The sequence below is a fragment of the Ciconia boyciana genome, chromosome 3 (genome assembly GCF_034638445.1).
Source record: "Ciconia boyciana chromosome 3, ASM3463844v1, whole genome shotgun sequence".
Taxonomy (NCBI): Eukaryota; Metazoa; Chordata; class Aves; order Ciconiiformes; family Ciconiidae; genus Ciconia; species Ciconia boyciana.
This window is the reverse complement of record NC_132936.1, coordinates 105911087-105928596: the sequence shown is the minus strand read 5'-3', so window position 1 is coordinate 105928596 and position 17510 is coordinate 105911087. Positions and strand designations below refer to the sequence as shown.

Sequence of the window (17510 nt, the reverse complement as noted above, 5' to 3'; positions counted from 1 at the left end):
TAGTTTTCTTAACTAGTTGATATTAGTTAGCTCTCCTAACAAAGTGTTGTGTCAACATTAATTGGCTCGGTAAACACCAACAAGATTAATTTTTATCCGATAAATTAGGATTATCCTCATTATATTTCTTGAAAAACAAAATACAGATTTACTACCAGAGATCAAGAAGCATTAGCTCCATTCAATTTATGTCACCTGGTGCAGCATGTGCTCTTAAATCACATTAAGTGGGCACAAATTTTCATCGTCATCTGACATGCATCAGACCTGTCCAGTACCTGGAAACTGTGGAAAACAGACTTTTTTTACCTAAGACTACAAAATAAGTTGATATCAAAGCTGGCATTTATGCTAGAGAGCTTCCTTGTTCCTTTCTTGTGCAGGTTCCTAGACTTTATAGGAAACAGACACCTCCAGAATACTTTTACCTAGAAGTAAATTATTTTGATTAAAAGGGTATGAGCAATTTGGCCCTGGACAGGCAGCCACGATTACAGCCTGGAAAAGAAGGGGATGTGGGACTGGCCGTGTCAGAGGTGACAGCTCCAAAACCAGTCCTACCCACTTGGAAATGGCAACAGTCTGCTTCTGAAAGAGCAGAAGCCTTCTCCTCTATTAGTCCTTGTTAGGTTTTTTAGTTGGCATTCTGTCTTGCCTGGCTGAGTCAGTTTAGAAGTCTTCGTAAAGTTTATTGAAGTAGACCAAGAACAGACTTGTTTGTCTTACAGTATAGTTCCACAAACACCTTCAGCTGGCCCTGCCAGCAGAAGAAGTGGTTTGGGGTATAAGTTGCTCAAGCTGGTGTCTGCCCTTCTGATCAGATTGCATAGCTGTCATAGTGTTTGAATTAAGCTTTTAGAGTCACAGATACTTCTCAGAGACTTTACTGAGTGTTAAAAAGGCATACTCAAGGTCAGCATCTGACATATAGATGTTACAGTAAATAAAATTAGGTTCTGGAATGAGTAAGTGATAAAATTGTTTAACACTTAAAATAAGAGAATGCACTAACAGATCCTGTATATTCTAATGCTTATCCTGACAGGGTATTTCTCAAGGTGCAGGCTTACGGAATTTTTGCATTGTGCCATCATTGGGCAAGTCCTTCCCTAGAAAGGTGCTTTCCCTAAAAAGACACAGTTAGTTTAGGAGACCTCATACCTCTGACACAAACAGAGTTCTGCATAAAGCACAACAGGAACGTTATTAAGATCAGAAAAATGTTATGAAGATCAGGTAAACCTGTCTACCCACTACCAATGGGCAAGATAATACAGTCATCAACCTGCCCTAATTTTTAATGGAACAAGTGTAGAGTCCTAAAATGGCAAATGCATTTTGAAAGATAAATTTGGGGATTTCTAATTTGGGGATTTACTTTAAGGCACTTCAATTACTATGTTCCTCCTGCAGCAGTAATTGCTAGCAAGAGTACTATATTGCGTTTGTGTGACAAGGTTTTGGTAGCTGGGTGGCTACAGGGGTGGCTTCTGTGAGAAGCTGCTAGAAGCTTCCCCTACGTCCAATAGAGCCAATGCCAGCTGGCTCCAAGACGTACCTGCCACTGGCCAAGACTGAGCCCATCAGCGACGGTAGTAGTGCCTCTGTGATAATGTATTTAAGAAGGGGGGGGGGGACGGGACTGCGCAACACCAGCAGCAGTCAGAAGAGGAGTGAGAATACGTGAGAGGAACAACTCTGCAGACACCAAAGTCAGTGAAGAAGGAGGGGGAGGAGGTGCTCCAGGCGCTGGAGCAGAGATTACCCTGCAGCCCGTGGTGAAGACTGTGGTGAGGCAGGCTGTCCCCCTGCAGCCCATGGGGGTTAATGGTGGAGCAGGTATCCACCTGAAGCCTGTGGGGGACCCCACATTGGAGCAGGTGGATGCCTGAAGGAGGCTATGACCCCGTGGGAAGCTCATGCTGGAGCAGGGTCCTGGTAGGATCTGTGGACCCGTGGAGAGAGGAGTCCACGCCGGAGCAGGTTTGCTGGCAGGGCTTGTGACCCTGTGGGGGACCCATGTCAGAGCAGTCTACTTCTAAAGGACTGCACCCCATGGAAGGACTAACGCTGGAGCAGCTCGTGAAGAACTGCAGCCCATGGGAAGGACTCACGTTGGAGAAGTTCATGGAGGACTGTCTCCCGTGGGAGGGACCCCATGCTGGAGCAGGGGAAGAGTGTGAGGAGTCCTCCCCCTGAGGAGGAAGGAGTGGCAGAGACAACGTGTGATGAACTGACCACAACTCCCATTCCCCATCCCCCTGTGCTGCTCAGGGCGAGGAGGTAGAGAAATCAGGAGTAAAGTTGAGCTCGGGAAGAAGGGAGGGGTGGGGGGAAGGTGTTTTAAGATTCTGTTTTTATTTCTCATTATCCTGCTCTGATTTGATTGGCAATAAATGAAATTAATTTTCCCCTAGTCGAGTCTATTTTGCCCGTGACGGTAATTGGTGAGTGATGTCTCCCTGTCCTTATCTCAACCCACGAGCCTTTTGCAATATTTTCTCTCCCCTGTCCAGCTGAGGAGGGGAGTGGTAGAGTGGCTTGGTGGGCACCTGGCGTCCAGCCAGGGTCAACCCACCACAAGTACTTAGTTTTCACGAGTGTTGCTTTAGGTCAAGCTGACACACATGGAACTAAATCCTTCAGGTCTTACCCTTGGAGGTATTTGCAAACAGGGAAACTCATACAAATAAGGGTCAATACTTGGTAATCTATGTTCTTCTGCACCTTCTGATGCTTCAGATCAACTCAGATCTTTTCGGGAATCTGGTATTTCACTGCAGAATACTGACTTTATAGAGTAAGCAACCACTTTTTTTACAGTATCATGTATTTTTATCTGAATGCCCTCAAATTATTTTGGATGATGAGTGGCTGCACAGTTTACACTGACTATCCACAGATTATCCCAGTTTTGGCAATTTTAATAGATCTATTACATTATGTAGACAAAGCATAGTTCTGAAAGGGAAATTAAAGCTGTTGTCTGACTTCAAAATACAAATGCTTCAAAAATACTTCAAAGACCACTGCAAATTCGACACACTTTAATGCTCAAAACTTATTTGTTAAGTTTAAAATTTAAATAAGGATCAACCAAAATCTCTAAACAAGATATTCTGATTTGTTTCAGGATTTTACTGACAGCTGTGTTGAAGTAGTCCAAGATTTTCACCCTAAAGAACAAAGATCAGATTACTGATCAGCCCTTCAGTTGCTGAGCTGGACTGTTTGAAGCCTCTCATTTAAATTCTCAGCTGAAAATCTGAGTTTCAAGAAGCTGATGGATTATAGCCTATTCTTAAAAGGGAAACAATTCATTTTTGGAAAGCTCTGCCAAAAAACAAATCCCCAAACATCAAGCATGCTGCCCTCCAATGGATTTCCATGTCTGGCTCAGCCTGCTCTTTCTAACCTGAAATATGTGAAATACAAGCATAGTCTTCTGTAACTGATGCTTGTTTAGTGAACTGCTGTGTGTACAGCCACAAGAGTACGAGCTAAAGTTCAGGGAAAGAACAGGAAAGCACAACACTTTATATGCAGGCAGGACTTGAACTCGGTGTAACTTTCAGAGATGTTCAGGAGCTTTGTTATTCATGCTAATGATGTTGTAATTGGATTCTAAAACAAATGATTCATAATTAGTAAAGAAAAAAACCCCTACAACTATGCTAAACATGCTTTTTTTTCTGTTTGAGTATTAGCATTATGCGTACAGCAGCAGCAACAATACAGTTGAATAAAAGGGTTTACAGGACAAATCTATGCAATATTAAAATAAGCCTTAAAACATTTTATTTCCTAAAATCTGATCTGGTAAAAGTTGGCCACCACCATCTTAGCAGTCAGAAAACTCAGCAGCACAAACTGTCCCACTTGGTGAAGAGAAGGGTAACAGGCGATCTGATCGATGTGCCCGCCGCTCTCTATGTGGAACATTTGGATCTTTGGTAGAATAAACATCTCCTTGACTTAGTAGAAAAAAACAAAACATGTCCCAGGTACTAGAAACTCAAGCCGCATAATCTAATTTAGAAACGAAGCTCAATTTTAAACAGTGTGGATAATAAACATCAACTCGCTCAGAAGCTGGGGGGTTCTCTGTCAATTAACTAAAAAAAAAAAAGCGGTGCCTTTCAACAGGATAAACTAAACGTCCAGTAAAAGTTACAGATTTGAGCCACGAGAGCAGGGGCTCACGGCTTGCGTCCCACTCCGGGGGGCTCACTATGAGCAAGCCTCTGGCAAGACCTGCGCCGCCGGAGCGCGGGCGTGAGAGGGGGGCCGGCTCCCGGGGCGGGAGAAGGGGGGCCGGCTGCCGGGGCGGGAGAGGGGAGGCCGGCTGCCGGGGCGGGAGGGGGGCCGAGCTCGCGAGGCTCAGCGCCTCTCGGGAGTTTCCAGAGGCTCCTTTTCCCTCACAATTAGCACGGGGCGGGGGAAGTGCGGGACACGGACTATTTTCAGTGCATAAACGCATAAACGGACGCCCTAAAGAAACTGTGCCGCTGCCATCAGGTCTCCTCAGATCACTCTGGCAATACCTGGGGGGCGAGGGGGTGCTCTCGGGAGGGGTTTTAAAGCTAAACCGTTTTCAGCGAGAGTGCCGCCATCTCGTTGCTGGGGGAGACCGGGGGCTGCCCGCCCCGCCAGCCCCAGCCCTAGCCCTAGTCCCAGCCCAGCATGAGGAGGTACGTCCCGCCACAACACCGGCACGACCCGGTTACCTGTTCCTACGGAAATACTCTTCCCGCAGCCCCGATAGCCTCGCCTGAAGCCGGGCCAGGGCGGCCATGCTCCCTCCCGCCCGCCCGCCCGACGCCGCCACCATGGCAACGGGACCGTACCACTCCGCGCGGGCGTGGGGGTGGCACTCCCCACTGCAGCCCTCCCGGCAGGGAACGGCGGGGCACCGGCTGCAGCGGAAGCCCCGCGGAGTGCGATCGGGGCAGAAGCAGGGCCAAGGCGGGGGGTGCAGAAGGGGACGCGGCAGCCCTGGGCAGTGGTCCGAAGAGGGAGGGGAAGAGGAGAGATAGTCGCGCCCGGCTTCCTCCCGTGCCGCAGCTGCTTCCGGGCTCTCATCATGGGGGACTGAGGAGCAGCGCTAGCCGCCCGCGTCCTCCCCTCCCGGCCCTCGCCCGCCAGCCCCCGGCGCTGCCGCCGGCCCCTGCCCCGTCTCCCTTCGGCCCAGTCTTTGCGAAGTGGCGCCAGCCTCCCCGGGGAGCGGCCGGGGGAGGCGCCGGGTTCATGTTCCGGGTCGCTGAGCCTACCCCGACCCGAGCTCAGGCGGCGAGAAAGAGCTGGTAAGCCCAGGCCCGGGGGGCGCGGTGCGGAGATCGGGGGGCGCCGAGGCCGCTCGGCGAGGCCGCTCGGCGGGGCCGCCCGCGGGCCCGGGGGACACGTCTCCGCCACCCCTGCCCTCTCGCGGGGCCGCGGGGGCGGTGCCGGTGTTTGGGGGAGGCGATCAGAAACACCATCTCCGCGCCGTGTGTGGGGGGTGGAAACGTGGGGGCAACTGCTGCCCCCGCCCCGGCCGGCCCTCCCTGCTGCCCGGCGGGCTGCCAGGCCTTTCCCGGCCTGCGCCTGCCTGCTGGTGCCGATTAGGTGGGGGGAGAGATATCGGTGCTTTCCTCTCCGCCCAAGGCCTTCGGGGGAAGAAGGGTTGGAGGCCTGGCGGGTGCCGCTGGCGCGTCTCAACGGCTCGCCGCGTTTATAAGCGAGCAGTGGGCTGGAGGAAGAAACTTCCCCTCGTTGCTAGAAAACGACAGCAGGCAAACGATAAATCAAAACTTTGTCACAAGCTTATTCCGTTTTTTGTGTGTGTTTTGGGTTTTTCTAATTGTGGTAGACCTTCTACGGCCTAAACGCTTTGCAGAGTATGCTGCAGAAACAACCAGTTGGTGTAGTTGCTGCTCTGAAGCTGCTTTTCTTGCAAATCAAGAATCAACAAGTGCAGCTGTGGCCAACGAGCAAGGAAAGTATGGGTAGTTTTACTGCAATATAGTTCACAGATGTACTGTTTTATGTAATTCCATATATTAACATAGTGACCCCAAAGGCCATATTGTTTTTATTGTTGAACTGTGAAGAGGGGAAACTAAGTAACAGAATAGAAAAAGGGAAAAGTTACTTCTGTTAATTCGCCATGGAGGTACAAAGACTGGTAGTGGAGAGACTTGATGGAAGCCACGTGTCCCAGACAACCAGCTGGGAAGCCTTTCATTTCCTTCTGGAAACGTTAGGTATCTTGTGATATGTTAGATATCAACTGATGTGTATAACTTCTAGTTCATTTCACTTTTATTAATGGAAGTAGAGAGGAGAGTGGTGGGGTTTTGTTTGTGTTTTTTTCTTGAATGTTGATAATTTGAGGCCTCGAGGCTATGTTATGTATACAGACACCTGCCGACAGAGTTCCCAGATCTGAAATATATTTTATTTTATGTTTTTCTTTGTTTCTTTTCTGGGGATGGGGAAGCAGAGAAAGAGAAAGGCTTAGTATTTAGTTTTCTTACATAGGAAACTCTATTCCTCTTCCACTTCTGCTGATACCACCGCTTTTTTTCCTGTGGGTATTTTCATGGCTTCTTTACATTTTCTGAAATGAGAAGGCTTTCAAAGAGGGATTTTATTTGCCTAGATGATACATATTTGCTAGAAGTAGTTTGCTGGTATTACTAGGCATGTGAATTTGCCTGGTGTAAATGTAACTTCTGTTAGTGTAATTCAGAATGCTTTAGAAAATGAGGTATGCTCTAGTGGCAGAAGTATTTTTATTTCAGTACTAATGCTGCATACAGTAGAAACATTGCCTAAGACATTCCAAACTTGTATCTGTACTCTGAGGAAGTTTTCATTATATACTTAATCTGTCATTTGTCTTTAAATTTTACTATTTTGTGTCCACATAAAGTAATTTAGTTCCAGAGGAATTCAGTACAGAGAGAATTATTGAAATCTTTTCTATAGGACTGCGATTTTAGCAGTTCTGAAGGAATATCTGTTAAAAAGCTGACTACTCCTCAGAGCCGCTCTCTTTTGTTATTCTTATACATAAGTTATTTCAGAAGCTGTCTGTTAAATGAAACACATTTGAGTGAAATGCAGGAAAATATTTTTTCTATGTCTAAAACTTGATGTAGAAAATCAAGAACTTGTGCTTTCTAAACAAGTTGAGCGGAAGCGTTGATCTGCTTGAGGGGAGGAAGGCTCTACAGAGGGACCTGTCAGGCTGCATCGATGGACTGAGGCCAGTTGTGTGAGGTTCAACAAGGCTAAGTGCCAGGTCCTGCACTTGGGTCACAGCAACCCCATGCAACGCTACAGGCTTGGGGAAGAGTGGCTGGAAAGCTGCCCGGCAGAAAAGGACCTGGGGGTGTGGTTGATAGCTGCCTGAATATGAGCCAGCAGTGTGCCCAGATGACCAAGAAGGCCAATGGCATCCTGGCTTGTATCAGGAATAGTGTGGCCAGCAGGACTAGGGAAGTGACCGTGCCCCTGTACTCAGCCCTGGTGAGGCTGCACCTCGAATACTGTGTTCAGTTTTGGCCCCTCACTACAAGAGAGACATTGAGGTGCTGGAGCGTGTCCAGAGAAGGGCAATGAATCTGGTGAAGGGTCTAGAGCACAAGTCTGATGAGGAGCAGCTGAGAGAACTGGAGTTGTTTACCCTTGAGAAAAGGAGGCTGAGGGGAGACCTTATTGCTCTCTACAACTACCTGAAAGGAGGTTGTAGAGAGGTGGGTGTTGGTCTCTTCTCCCAAGTAACAAGCGATAGGACGAGAGGAAATGGGCTCAAGTTGTGCCAGGGGAGGTTTAGACTGGATATTAGGAAATTTTACTTCACTGAAAGGGTTGTCAAGCATTGGAACAGGCTGCCCAGGGAAGTGGTGGAGTCGCCATTCCTGGAAGTATTTAAAAGGCTTGTAGATGTGGCACTTGAGGACATGGTTTAGTGGTGGACTTGGCAGTGCTAGGTTAACGGTTGGACTTGATGATCTTAAAGGTCTTTTCCAACCTAAACAATTCCATGATTCTAAAAAAATTAAGGCCCTAAAGAAGTGGGTAGATTCTGAACAGCCACAGAGTAAGAGTGTTCACTTTGGGTGGTAAAGCTCCTCTGAAGCGGAATGTTTTTCATTTATATTGTGAGTACATGTGACAATTTAGGAATAGGTTGCATTTTGGGTACTTACTGGGCACTCTGATTCTTTTGATAATGACTTTGGTGCTATAGCATATTACCATCATATGACAGTTCATGTGATTCTCCACCTTGACAATTAATTAAGTCATACATCTGAAAAGGGCAAGCATATCAGTAAATGGAAGCAATGGGATTGCAAGAATTGCTACCTCTCATGATAAATTGCTCCAAATCTCATTTCTGGCTGACCAGTACATTTGCGTTAGGGTCTTATTAAATGCAGTTCATGTCAGCATCTTTCTGACTGCATACCATTGCTCTATACTGAACACTTTCTCAGTGTTAAATACTGGTAGAGTTGATAGTATTTGTTGTTGTGCCTTCTTAGATAAGCAGCAGTTGTAGGAAAGTCAGATGTACTTACTGCAAGCTTGTCTGGCCCTAATTTTTAGGGGAACAGTGACATAATCAATTAATAAAATTCCATCATTCCTCAAATACTAATAACTTTTTCTTGTATAGGACAAGTGTAAGGAAACTTCAAAACTTGTCTAAAGAGGTTTCTCAAATATGGAGTTGGTACCAAGGATTGATGTGTAGTATGTGATTGAAGGAAAAAAATGTTGCTAGTAATTGTACACATTAAATGTATGGGAGCTGTATATTTGATATAAAAAAGAATTCATAGAAATTTCCAGCAAGTGTAGTGATTATGTCTTTAATTGTAGAACAATGACTTTCATAAATTTTCATTTTTTTGAACTCCCCCTATACTTGTATTGTTTTGTGAAACTGATCTATATACACACATAACTGACTGCAAAAAAGGAGAGTTGGCATACCTGCAAGATGAGAAATAGCCTGGGATTTTGGGTTTGTGTTTTCCCTTTTCAGATACAGGTGTGCTCCAACATAGTATCCTGATTTGTCTCAAGAGTCCTCAATTCTTGTAACTGTTCACACTATCTTATATGAAACTCAAAATAATTGTTTTCTGACATTTAATTTCTGAAAGTTTCTGACACTGTCGCATTTTTTCAATTTTATCATATAAAATTACATTTGTATGAAGTTTCTTTTGTCTGCATGTCAGATTTACTAATGTGTTGCCAGTGTGTTGTCTTTACAGGAAGTACTGGGCAGGATCCTCAGAAGTGGAAGAATAGGGGGATTCTCTGTAGCTCGATAGCTAGCTTTTATACTCCCCAGTGATGGTTGGTACAGGGTAGAATGCATTTTGGTGGTTGTGTAGCTCTGTGTACCTGGTTATCCAGCGGACAATGCCTAAGGATATAAATAGGTGTGGATGTGGAACTGGATGCTTCGTGTCCTCCTCTTGGTGATGGCCGTTTGATGACAGCCGAGTTTAAATAATCTAGGCACAACTTTTGTTTCTGATGTATACCATAAACTTCTACATAGCATAAGTTTATCAGTTATTTCCTCATCTACCAGAGTCTCTTGCTAGCTATTTAGTACTTTTAACTAAGTTGTGTTGCTCTGTTTTGCGTTCCCCTTTGTGTATCCCAAGAACCATGACAGTTCTCTTTTTTGAATCTAAATTTTTCAGGCAAGGTGGTGAGATTTATCATCTGCTGCTCCCTCCCAAATACTTGCACCTGTTCAATCCAAATTTCAGTCACATTCATCAATAAAGCAGAGGTCTTAAAACTAATGTTTTTAAAGCTTTGTGAAAATAACTTCTGAGGTGGAGAAATGGGTTTCAAATTAGTACCTGTCTGAGGAGAAAGGTACACTGTGAGTACAGCTGTGTTATGAGACATCACAGAATCCATATGGGAAAAGATTATAGAAAGTCAGGTTTTATAATTCTGGTGTTCAAGGAACTACTTGATTTTTTTTTTCTCCTTGTGATCAGGGTGAGTTGTGAAGGCAGCAAAAATCATGGTTCTTATCAGAATTGATGAGACAAAGATGCAGCATAACTTCAGTTGCAAAAAACCCCATACCTATTTAACATGAAAATGTATAGAACTAGAAGGTAAACGTAAATGCAGCTGTCAGTTTAGTAAAAGATACTGCCTTTCCTTATGAGTTGTGCAACTAAATTAGCTTTCCTGTTACTGTGTGTGTGTTTGTTAAATATTTTGTGAGCAGTCAGAGCTCTACATTGTTACATGCTTTAGGTGGGAAGTGAACAAAAATGATACTTGACTTTCACTGAAAAAGCAAGTGCCTATTATTTCCATTAGGAGTTTCAATACAAGTATTAATGCTGAACACAAGCTGCGTGAACTGTTTTGCGGTAGGTAAAAGCAGTTACACTGTTTTCTGCAATAGTACTTTTATGGTCTGTTCTGGTAAGGATTAGAAAGGAAATGTGTCAGCCTTTGGTGAACTACACTAAAATTGCTTCAGGTAAAGGTAAAGGTCAGTGTAGGCAAACTAGATTTTCTTATAGTAAAGTAAAATCTTCTCCTAGTGAAGACATTACAGTTTATTGCTAGCTGTGGGCTGTTGCTGTAGCAGCATTTTTATAGCCTTATGTGAGTCATGCTAAACTATGGCTCAGCTTAATATTTTATGTACCTCAATATGTTGTTCTACATTCCTTATTACAACCTTTGAAATTTCTCATCTTACTGAATGCAATTGATACTCACTGGTAATGCCTTTAATACTTCTTGTAGTTATTTTTCAGCCTATTTCAAATGCAAATATTTTTGTTACAGTAACATCTGCAGCGATGATTAAAATTACTTCATAGGTTTGGAATACAAGCTTGACAGCTGCTTGTGAACAATGGAGAAATTTGCAAAATTGAGTTTCTGATAAATAATGCTGTAATGGAAATACGCTGTTGAATGTTGGAGACAGGTTTCGGATTAACTGTTCTATCTAGTTGCTGTTGCCTTTTTTTTCCCTTCGATTATAGCAAGAGAAATGAGAGCTCCAATAAAATTAATCCAAAGATTTCTTGGATTTTCAGGAGAAGGAGTTTTAATGTGGATCACTGGCATGTAGAAAGTGTAATATGAATAAAAAGCTGAAGTAATGTGTATTGTATTCTCAGTCTATTACAAAGGACCTTCCAGTGTCCCAAATAGATCAAGTAATTCTCATAATCATCCTAAGGAAACGTGTTGAAGTAATTATAATAATTTGTCTGATCTGTCCAAGAGGTAATGCAGTTAGGATACAGTTATATTATACATGAGACCATGGCTGTAATTTTTAGGGTAAACAAGGTCGCTGCCCTGTGCAGATCTTAGTTCAGGAGTTGCAATGAAGAGACCTGATATTCAATGGAAAAGATTAATTGCAGGAGTGCATACGCTTCAAAGTTGTAGTCTGATGGAAAGTAAGTGCCTTACTGCTCAGGGCTTTTTAAGAATAATATTATCCCTTTACTTCAAAAACACTTAAGGGTGTTTGCTCCTCTTGAGTTTCATCTTTTGATCTGGCACCATCTGTATTGACAGTATTTTGGGGGGAATTCAAGGCAAGTTTAAATCAGATATATAAATTCAAGCTGGATGTATTGTGTTTGATCTTGAAGTATTTTGTAGAACTAAGGCAACTTTACCACCATACTTATGCCATTATCAGGAGTAAATTGGTATGTCCACTCTAGGAGCTACGTTGATTTTAGTGATATGGTTATCCATATGGATTAGGGGTATGGAACTGATCGATTTAATCATAAACTGTGGTGTAAGACACTAGTGTCCCTGTCTTTCCTTTCTCTTTTACTTTGTGCTGCAGGGACAGTAGCAGAATGGGCTGCAAGAGGATATATATGCTAGTTCATATTCTGGCATGTTAGCAGAAGCCTGTTCATTTTGAGAGCTGAATGTGGGTTTAAGCTTACTAGTTTTTGGTGCACCTCCACTTCTATCAGTTTGCTATAAATGTGAAAGCCTGTGGCAGAAGGGCTGGGCAGGCAGCTGGGGGAACTGATGTCTCAAATTAACCCAAATGTACTGGAGTTTGTCTGTTCGAGTCTTATAGCTCCTGTTATATTAGCGCAGAAGTATTAGAAAGACCCTTAAATCTCAAGGGCATCTCATTTCTGATATGCGCACCTGCAAGGAAAGCTGTCTTCATGGGTGTTTAACAATAAGGCTAAAGGGGCTAGTGCCCTCCCCATTGTGCGGTTATATCTACTGAGAAACGTCGGTTAATATATCTGTTTAAGCATCATGCATAGAAACCTTGTACAAATATTCCTGGACTTGCCTCTACTGGTGGTTGAAATTCCTACTACACAAGAAAAAAAATGAAAGAAAAACCAAACGAACCTCCCACGCACACCCCAAAACCCCTCCACAGTAATTGAAACTTTGAAAACTTGAAGTAAGAATTAGTTTTAAATCGTTTTGATGCCACATGTCTCGAAGTAATTTCTAGGTTAATTGGCTTCCACTTTTCCCTTTCTCTCTGAATTTTCAGAAAATCGTTGCTTCATTTGAATGCTTTTCCTACTGTGTTGCTTCTCTTGCTTCTGATAAGTATTTTTGTATGATTTTGGAGGTTTTGATTCCTGTGAACCAAATAGATTAAGGAGAAGCGTAGCATTCTTCTTCAGCAGGTCGAGGGAGGTGATTCTGCCACTCTGCTCTGTTGAGACCTCACCTGGAGTACTGCATCCAGCTCTGGAGCCCTCAGCACACGAAAGACATGGACCTGTTGGAGCAAGTCCAGAGGAGGGCCACGAAAACGATCTGAGGGCTGGAGCACTTCTCCTACAAGGACAGGCTGAGAGAGTTGGGGTTGTTCAGCCTGGAGAAGAGAAGGCTGTGGGGAGACCTTATAGCAGCCTTCCAGTTCTTAAAGGGGGCCTATAGGAAAGATGGGGACAGACTTTTTAGTAAGGCCTGTTGTGACAGGACAAGGAGCAATGGTTTTAAACTAAGGGAGGGCAGATTTAGACTGGATTTAAGAAAGACATTTTTTACAATGAGGGTGGTGAAGGACTGCAACAGGTTGCCCAGAGAGGTAGTGGAGGCCCCATCCCTGGAAACGTTCAAGTTCTGGTTGGATGGGGCCCTGAGCAACCTGATCTAGTTGAAGATGGCCCTGCTTTTGCAGGGGGGTTGGACTAGATGACCTGTAAAGGTTCCTTCCAATCCAAAGCATTCTATGATTTTATGATTGTTCCAGAGCTGTCTCACCCCGTACAAGGTAATATGATGATTCTGCTCTACTAAGTGCCAAAGAAAATGTTAGGTTAAGAGAGAGTAATAGGACTAGCGATTACAGCAGGATAGAAAAAGAGGTATGAGAAATAAACACAAGTGACACAGTAGTTTTAGGAATTCAAAATGAGCTTGTGTTTCTACCACTCTTTGTGCTTTTGGTGATCTTGCAATTGAAATGTTTAAAATAAGTATTTCTGAACATGTTTTAAAAGGATACTATATAATTTCTTTAGGTAAGATATTTCACAACCAGCTTGGATTTCTTCTTAAACTTGCTCTTCAGTTCCTCCATTAATGTTTAAAAATTGTGTACTTTACGGTCATAACTGTCCATTCAGCCATCACCATTAAGTACCCTTAACATTGGAGTTTGTGATAAGTCAGAGGGAATCTGTGTGCTATGTGTCTAGATTTTCTCCACATCTCCAACTCCACCAGTATGGGTAGAAAACCATTTGTTCATTCCTCCATCCATTTATATTGGAAAACAAAGTGAAGAGCCTTGCTTTTAAACATCCTCTACATAACTTACCGAGTGTCTTCCATATTTATCAGTTGGTGTAATGTAGTAAAAAGCATGAACGTTATTCCCTGCTTTACCTCAATGAAAGGGGTCTTCAGATGCTTTGATGTGATAATCTGATTGCTATGCTTACAAAGAAGGTTCACAGCCTTTAGAGAAGGATTAGAGTTCAGCAGCAATCATTTAATGTTTTATCTTCTTTTTGTAATTATGTTCATGTGAATATGGGTGAACTCACTGAAGCATACTGACTTAGACAGGCTAAATGCTAGTGAAATTTGAGGAGGGAGCAAAACACTTAAAATGATAAGGCCTTAATCAGACACAGTGTGTGTTTAAGGATATTTTTCCTTACACAAGTGTGTGATTCTGTGGATGTGAGTGCCTACATGTGGTGGGAAACTTTGCATTTAATACTCTAGAATTACCTGTAGCAGGGTATTCTCTCAACTTAGTATCACTCCACTGAACCAATATTTTCAAAAAATCAAACAGATATCAGCCATTTGGAAAGACAGAATTAGTTGCTATAAAAAAAAAGTCATTATCAAAGAATTACTGTCTTAACTTCATTTTGGCATTTAGGCAGCATCAAGAGATAATTATCCTTAAAAATATTTTATCATAATGACAACTCTTAAACAGAATTCCCTAACATACTATCAAGGAGGAATATTATATATTCCCATTTCCCATTCATAAATTTAAAATGTGCTCTCTACCTACAGTTAGAGTGAATGGTCTTTGTTGATGTTCTCACCATGTGGAATCCCTGAAAATCATAAAGATGTGATGAGGTGAGTTAAAACTAAACAATAATAGTGAGGTAAAAAAACAAATGGGGAAAAAACCCCACCCCAACCCACTCTTTCCAAGACAGAAATTTGGGAAGATACCTTTTCAAAGGAAAGTATGCTGATGTGTTGCAAATTGCGTAGGACTGGTTGGCAAGGCTTTATCTCAGCAGAAATACAATAATCTTTATAGGATGGACATTAAGACTTCCTTGCCTAAAGTGAGTAAAATTATTTTGGCAGGTAAAATTGTTTTAGAGTTTATACTTCACTTCAGATTGATATATTGTTTTCTTGTATGTTTTTTCCTTGAAATACGTAGGCATTTCAGTAGGACTATGGAGGAGCTGGTTCACGATCTAGTCTCAGCACTGGAAGAAAGTTCAGAGCAAGCCAGAGGAGGTTTTGCTGATACTGGAGATCATTCTCGAAGTGTGTCTTGTCTTCTAAAGCGACAGGCAAGGAAAAGGAGGGGACGAAAAAGACGTTCATTTACCACCCATCATCCCTGGGAGACTGGTCATTGCTTAAGTGAAGGTTCTGATTCCAGTTTAGAAGAATCAAACAAAGACTACAGGGACAATCATGGTAATAAGAAAGACCACAGTGACTCTGATGATCAGTTGTTGGTTGCTAAACGTAGGCCTTCCTCAAACTTAAATAACATTAGAGGCAAAAGACCTCTGTGGCATGAACCAGATTTGGCTGTTGACAGTTTGGGAAACAGAACTTTGCGCAGGAGAAGAAAGGTAAAACGGATGGCAATAGATCTGCCATCAGAAGTCTCTAATGCACTGACAATAACTCAACAGCAGGATAACAGCAGAGATCAAGAAATGGACAATGACAATAAATCATACCAACACCAAGAGTTTTCTAAGAGCAAAGTGAAAAAAAGAAAAGTAGCTGCAGCTCGACAAGGACCGGAAATCTTGGATGAAGGAGTAGTTATAGAAAATGAAGAAGTGAACCAAGCAAATAAGGACAAAATGGAGTATGAGGAGCAAAAAGGCTCAGATGAGAACATGAGTGACAGGTTATTCTTTCTCTTCCTTTTTACAGAAACTTTGGCTAATATTTGTTTGCTTTTATTACTGTTGTTTGTATTGGGAATCTTTGGATTTTTCTTTAATTCCAGAGTTAAAATGCTAACATCAACAGTATCTGTTTTAACAAGTTACTCTTAATTTAAGTTTACTATTTTTAATATATATGAGTTGCTCAGGTTAAGGAATTCAGCATAAAATAGTCATGTAGCAGAGGAGTAACCAAGAAAACAGTTTATTGAAATAATACATTCTAATTGTTTCACGATTAAGTTTTTTTCTGGGTGTTTCAACTGGTTACAGTTCTCAGACAAAAATTAAGTTTTTTTCCAATTTCTAGACATTGGTGCTTTGATTATCTCTATTCATCAGAAAGCTTGTCAGTGTTTAGAGTCACCATTTAGACAGTATGTTCTTATGTGTCATGGGCATAAAAAGTCTGCAGGTTGCCAAGGATATACATCATTTACGAAATGCAAAAACCAATTTACAGTTCAGAAACACCTGAGCTTACCATTAGAAAAATGGGGGAATGATGACCCTTTGGCAGTACACCTCATCCATCCATTCCAGACAGCAGTCATACTACAATGGTAATTGTTTCCAAAGTACTGTTTTGACAACACAGTAAGGTGTAAGTCATTTTTCCATCATACACAAGGGATGTTACCTGCAGGGCCTGGTAAGCTTGATTATGTTTATCCCATGTGCCTGGTTCTGAATGCAGAACTGTCAACAAGAAAGACTCATATTAAAACACATAATTTTGGTCAGTTGCTTGACAGCGCTAGTGTCCCTGGGTTTTTTTGTAGGCATTTTATCTATAAACTGTTAAACCTCTTCCTTACTGGAGAGGTAGAATTTAGATGCAGAGAGTACCCAGGGGTTTTGACCAGAGCAGACAGATCGGTTACTGTAGTAACAGCAGTATTGGTAAGTGACTAACTCCAGTAATTGTCGGATAAGTTCTTCTAAGTCTTTTTATTGCATGCTAGTTTTGTCCCTCAACTGCAGACAATAAGCAGCTGAAAGAGCAAAATGAATCATAAGTCTTAAAGATTGTTACTAATGTCTTAATTCACTAGAGCAGAAGCAGTCCTTCAGGGCAGCCAGTTTAACTTTAGACATCTCACTTTGACATGCAAGACAGGAGTGTGTGTTGTCAGCAAGCCTTTAGAAAACTTCTTTCTTTGATGATACTGGGAATCTGTTCTCCCAAGTTTGGTACCTAAAGACAGATGGTTAAAAATTTCCTTGGAGCTAGGAACCATTGCATATTTTATCATATGTCCATAGTGTTGCTTTTTTATTTATAAAAGATTTTCTGTTATGCTACAAGGGTAACAGTTCTCCAACTCAAAAATTCTGTAGGTAACTTTTGGGTGGAGAGAAGAGTGATCAATGCAAAAATCCTCTTGTAGACTTCCAAAACTGTGCTACTTCCAGGACAGTCTGAGTATCTTCTTATTTTTTCACAAAAGAGACATTATTGATTTAAAAATTCATCCTCCTCTTCAAAATGCTTAATGTTTTATTACACTGAATGCTGTCATTTTTCAAATCGTACTTCAAATGTTTGTCTCTGGCCCCAATAAATAGCCTTTAAAACCATTCTCATCTTCATAGTGTTTTCTGCTCCTGCACATGGTTGAGTGATAGTCTGTCATTCTACTGAATTTCTTGCAATGGTCATTGGTACCAAAAGGTTTAGAAACCCCTGAATTAGAAAATTTGCATTCCATAATGTGATTAGAAATCCACCATATCTAAGCCTCTCAGGTGCATACTGTATCTGAGTATTTTGTATGTGAATAATTTAACTGGTTTTAAACTAGCTTT

The 17510-nt window shown here is 42.3% G+C and overlaps 2 protein-coding genes across 5 annotated transcripts in view; one reads left to right on the top strand and one right to left on the bottom strand.

Annotated features, from left to right (window-relative positions):
• Window positions 1-4798, bottom strand: part of SPATA17 (spermatogenesis associated 17) — a 100165-nt gene extending 95367 nt beyond the window's left edge. The window contains exon 1 of the mRNA XM_072856961.1: window positions 4728-4798. Within this exon, the coding sequence (XP_072713062.1) occupies window positions 4728-4795 (68 nt within the window). The 5' untranslated portion in view covers window positions 4796-4798. The remainder of the gene's footprint in view (window positions 1-4727) is intronic.
• Window positions 4799-4901: 103 nt separating this feature from the next.
• The window catches only part of GPATCH2 (G-patch domain containing 2), a 129942-nt gene continuing 117333 nt past the window's right edge, over window positions 4902-17510 (top strand). The window contains exons 1-4 of one of the 4 annotated variants that reach the window (XM_072856958.1): window positions 5043-5303; window positions 5849-5974; window positions 14560-14628; window positions 14948-15661. In XM_072856958.1, coding sequence (XP_072713059.1) covers window positions 14582-14628; window positions 14948-15661 — 761 coding nt within the window. In that variant the 5' untranslated portion in view covers window positions 5043-5303; window positions 5849-5974; window positions 14560-14581. Of the gene's footprint in view, window positions 5304-5848; window positions 5975-14559; window positions 14629-14947; window positions 15662-17510 lie in introns of all 4 variants that reach the window. The other 3 variants (XM_072856959.1, XM_072856960.1, XM_072856957.1) reach the window with 3 other exon arrangements.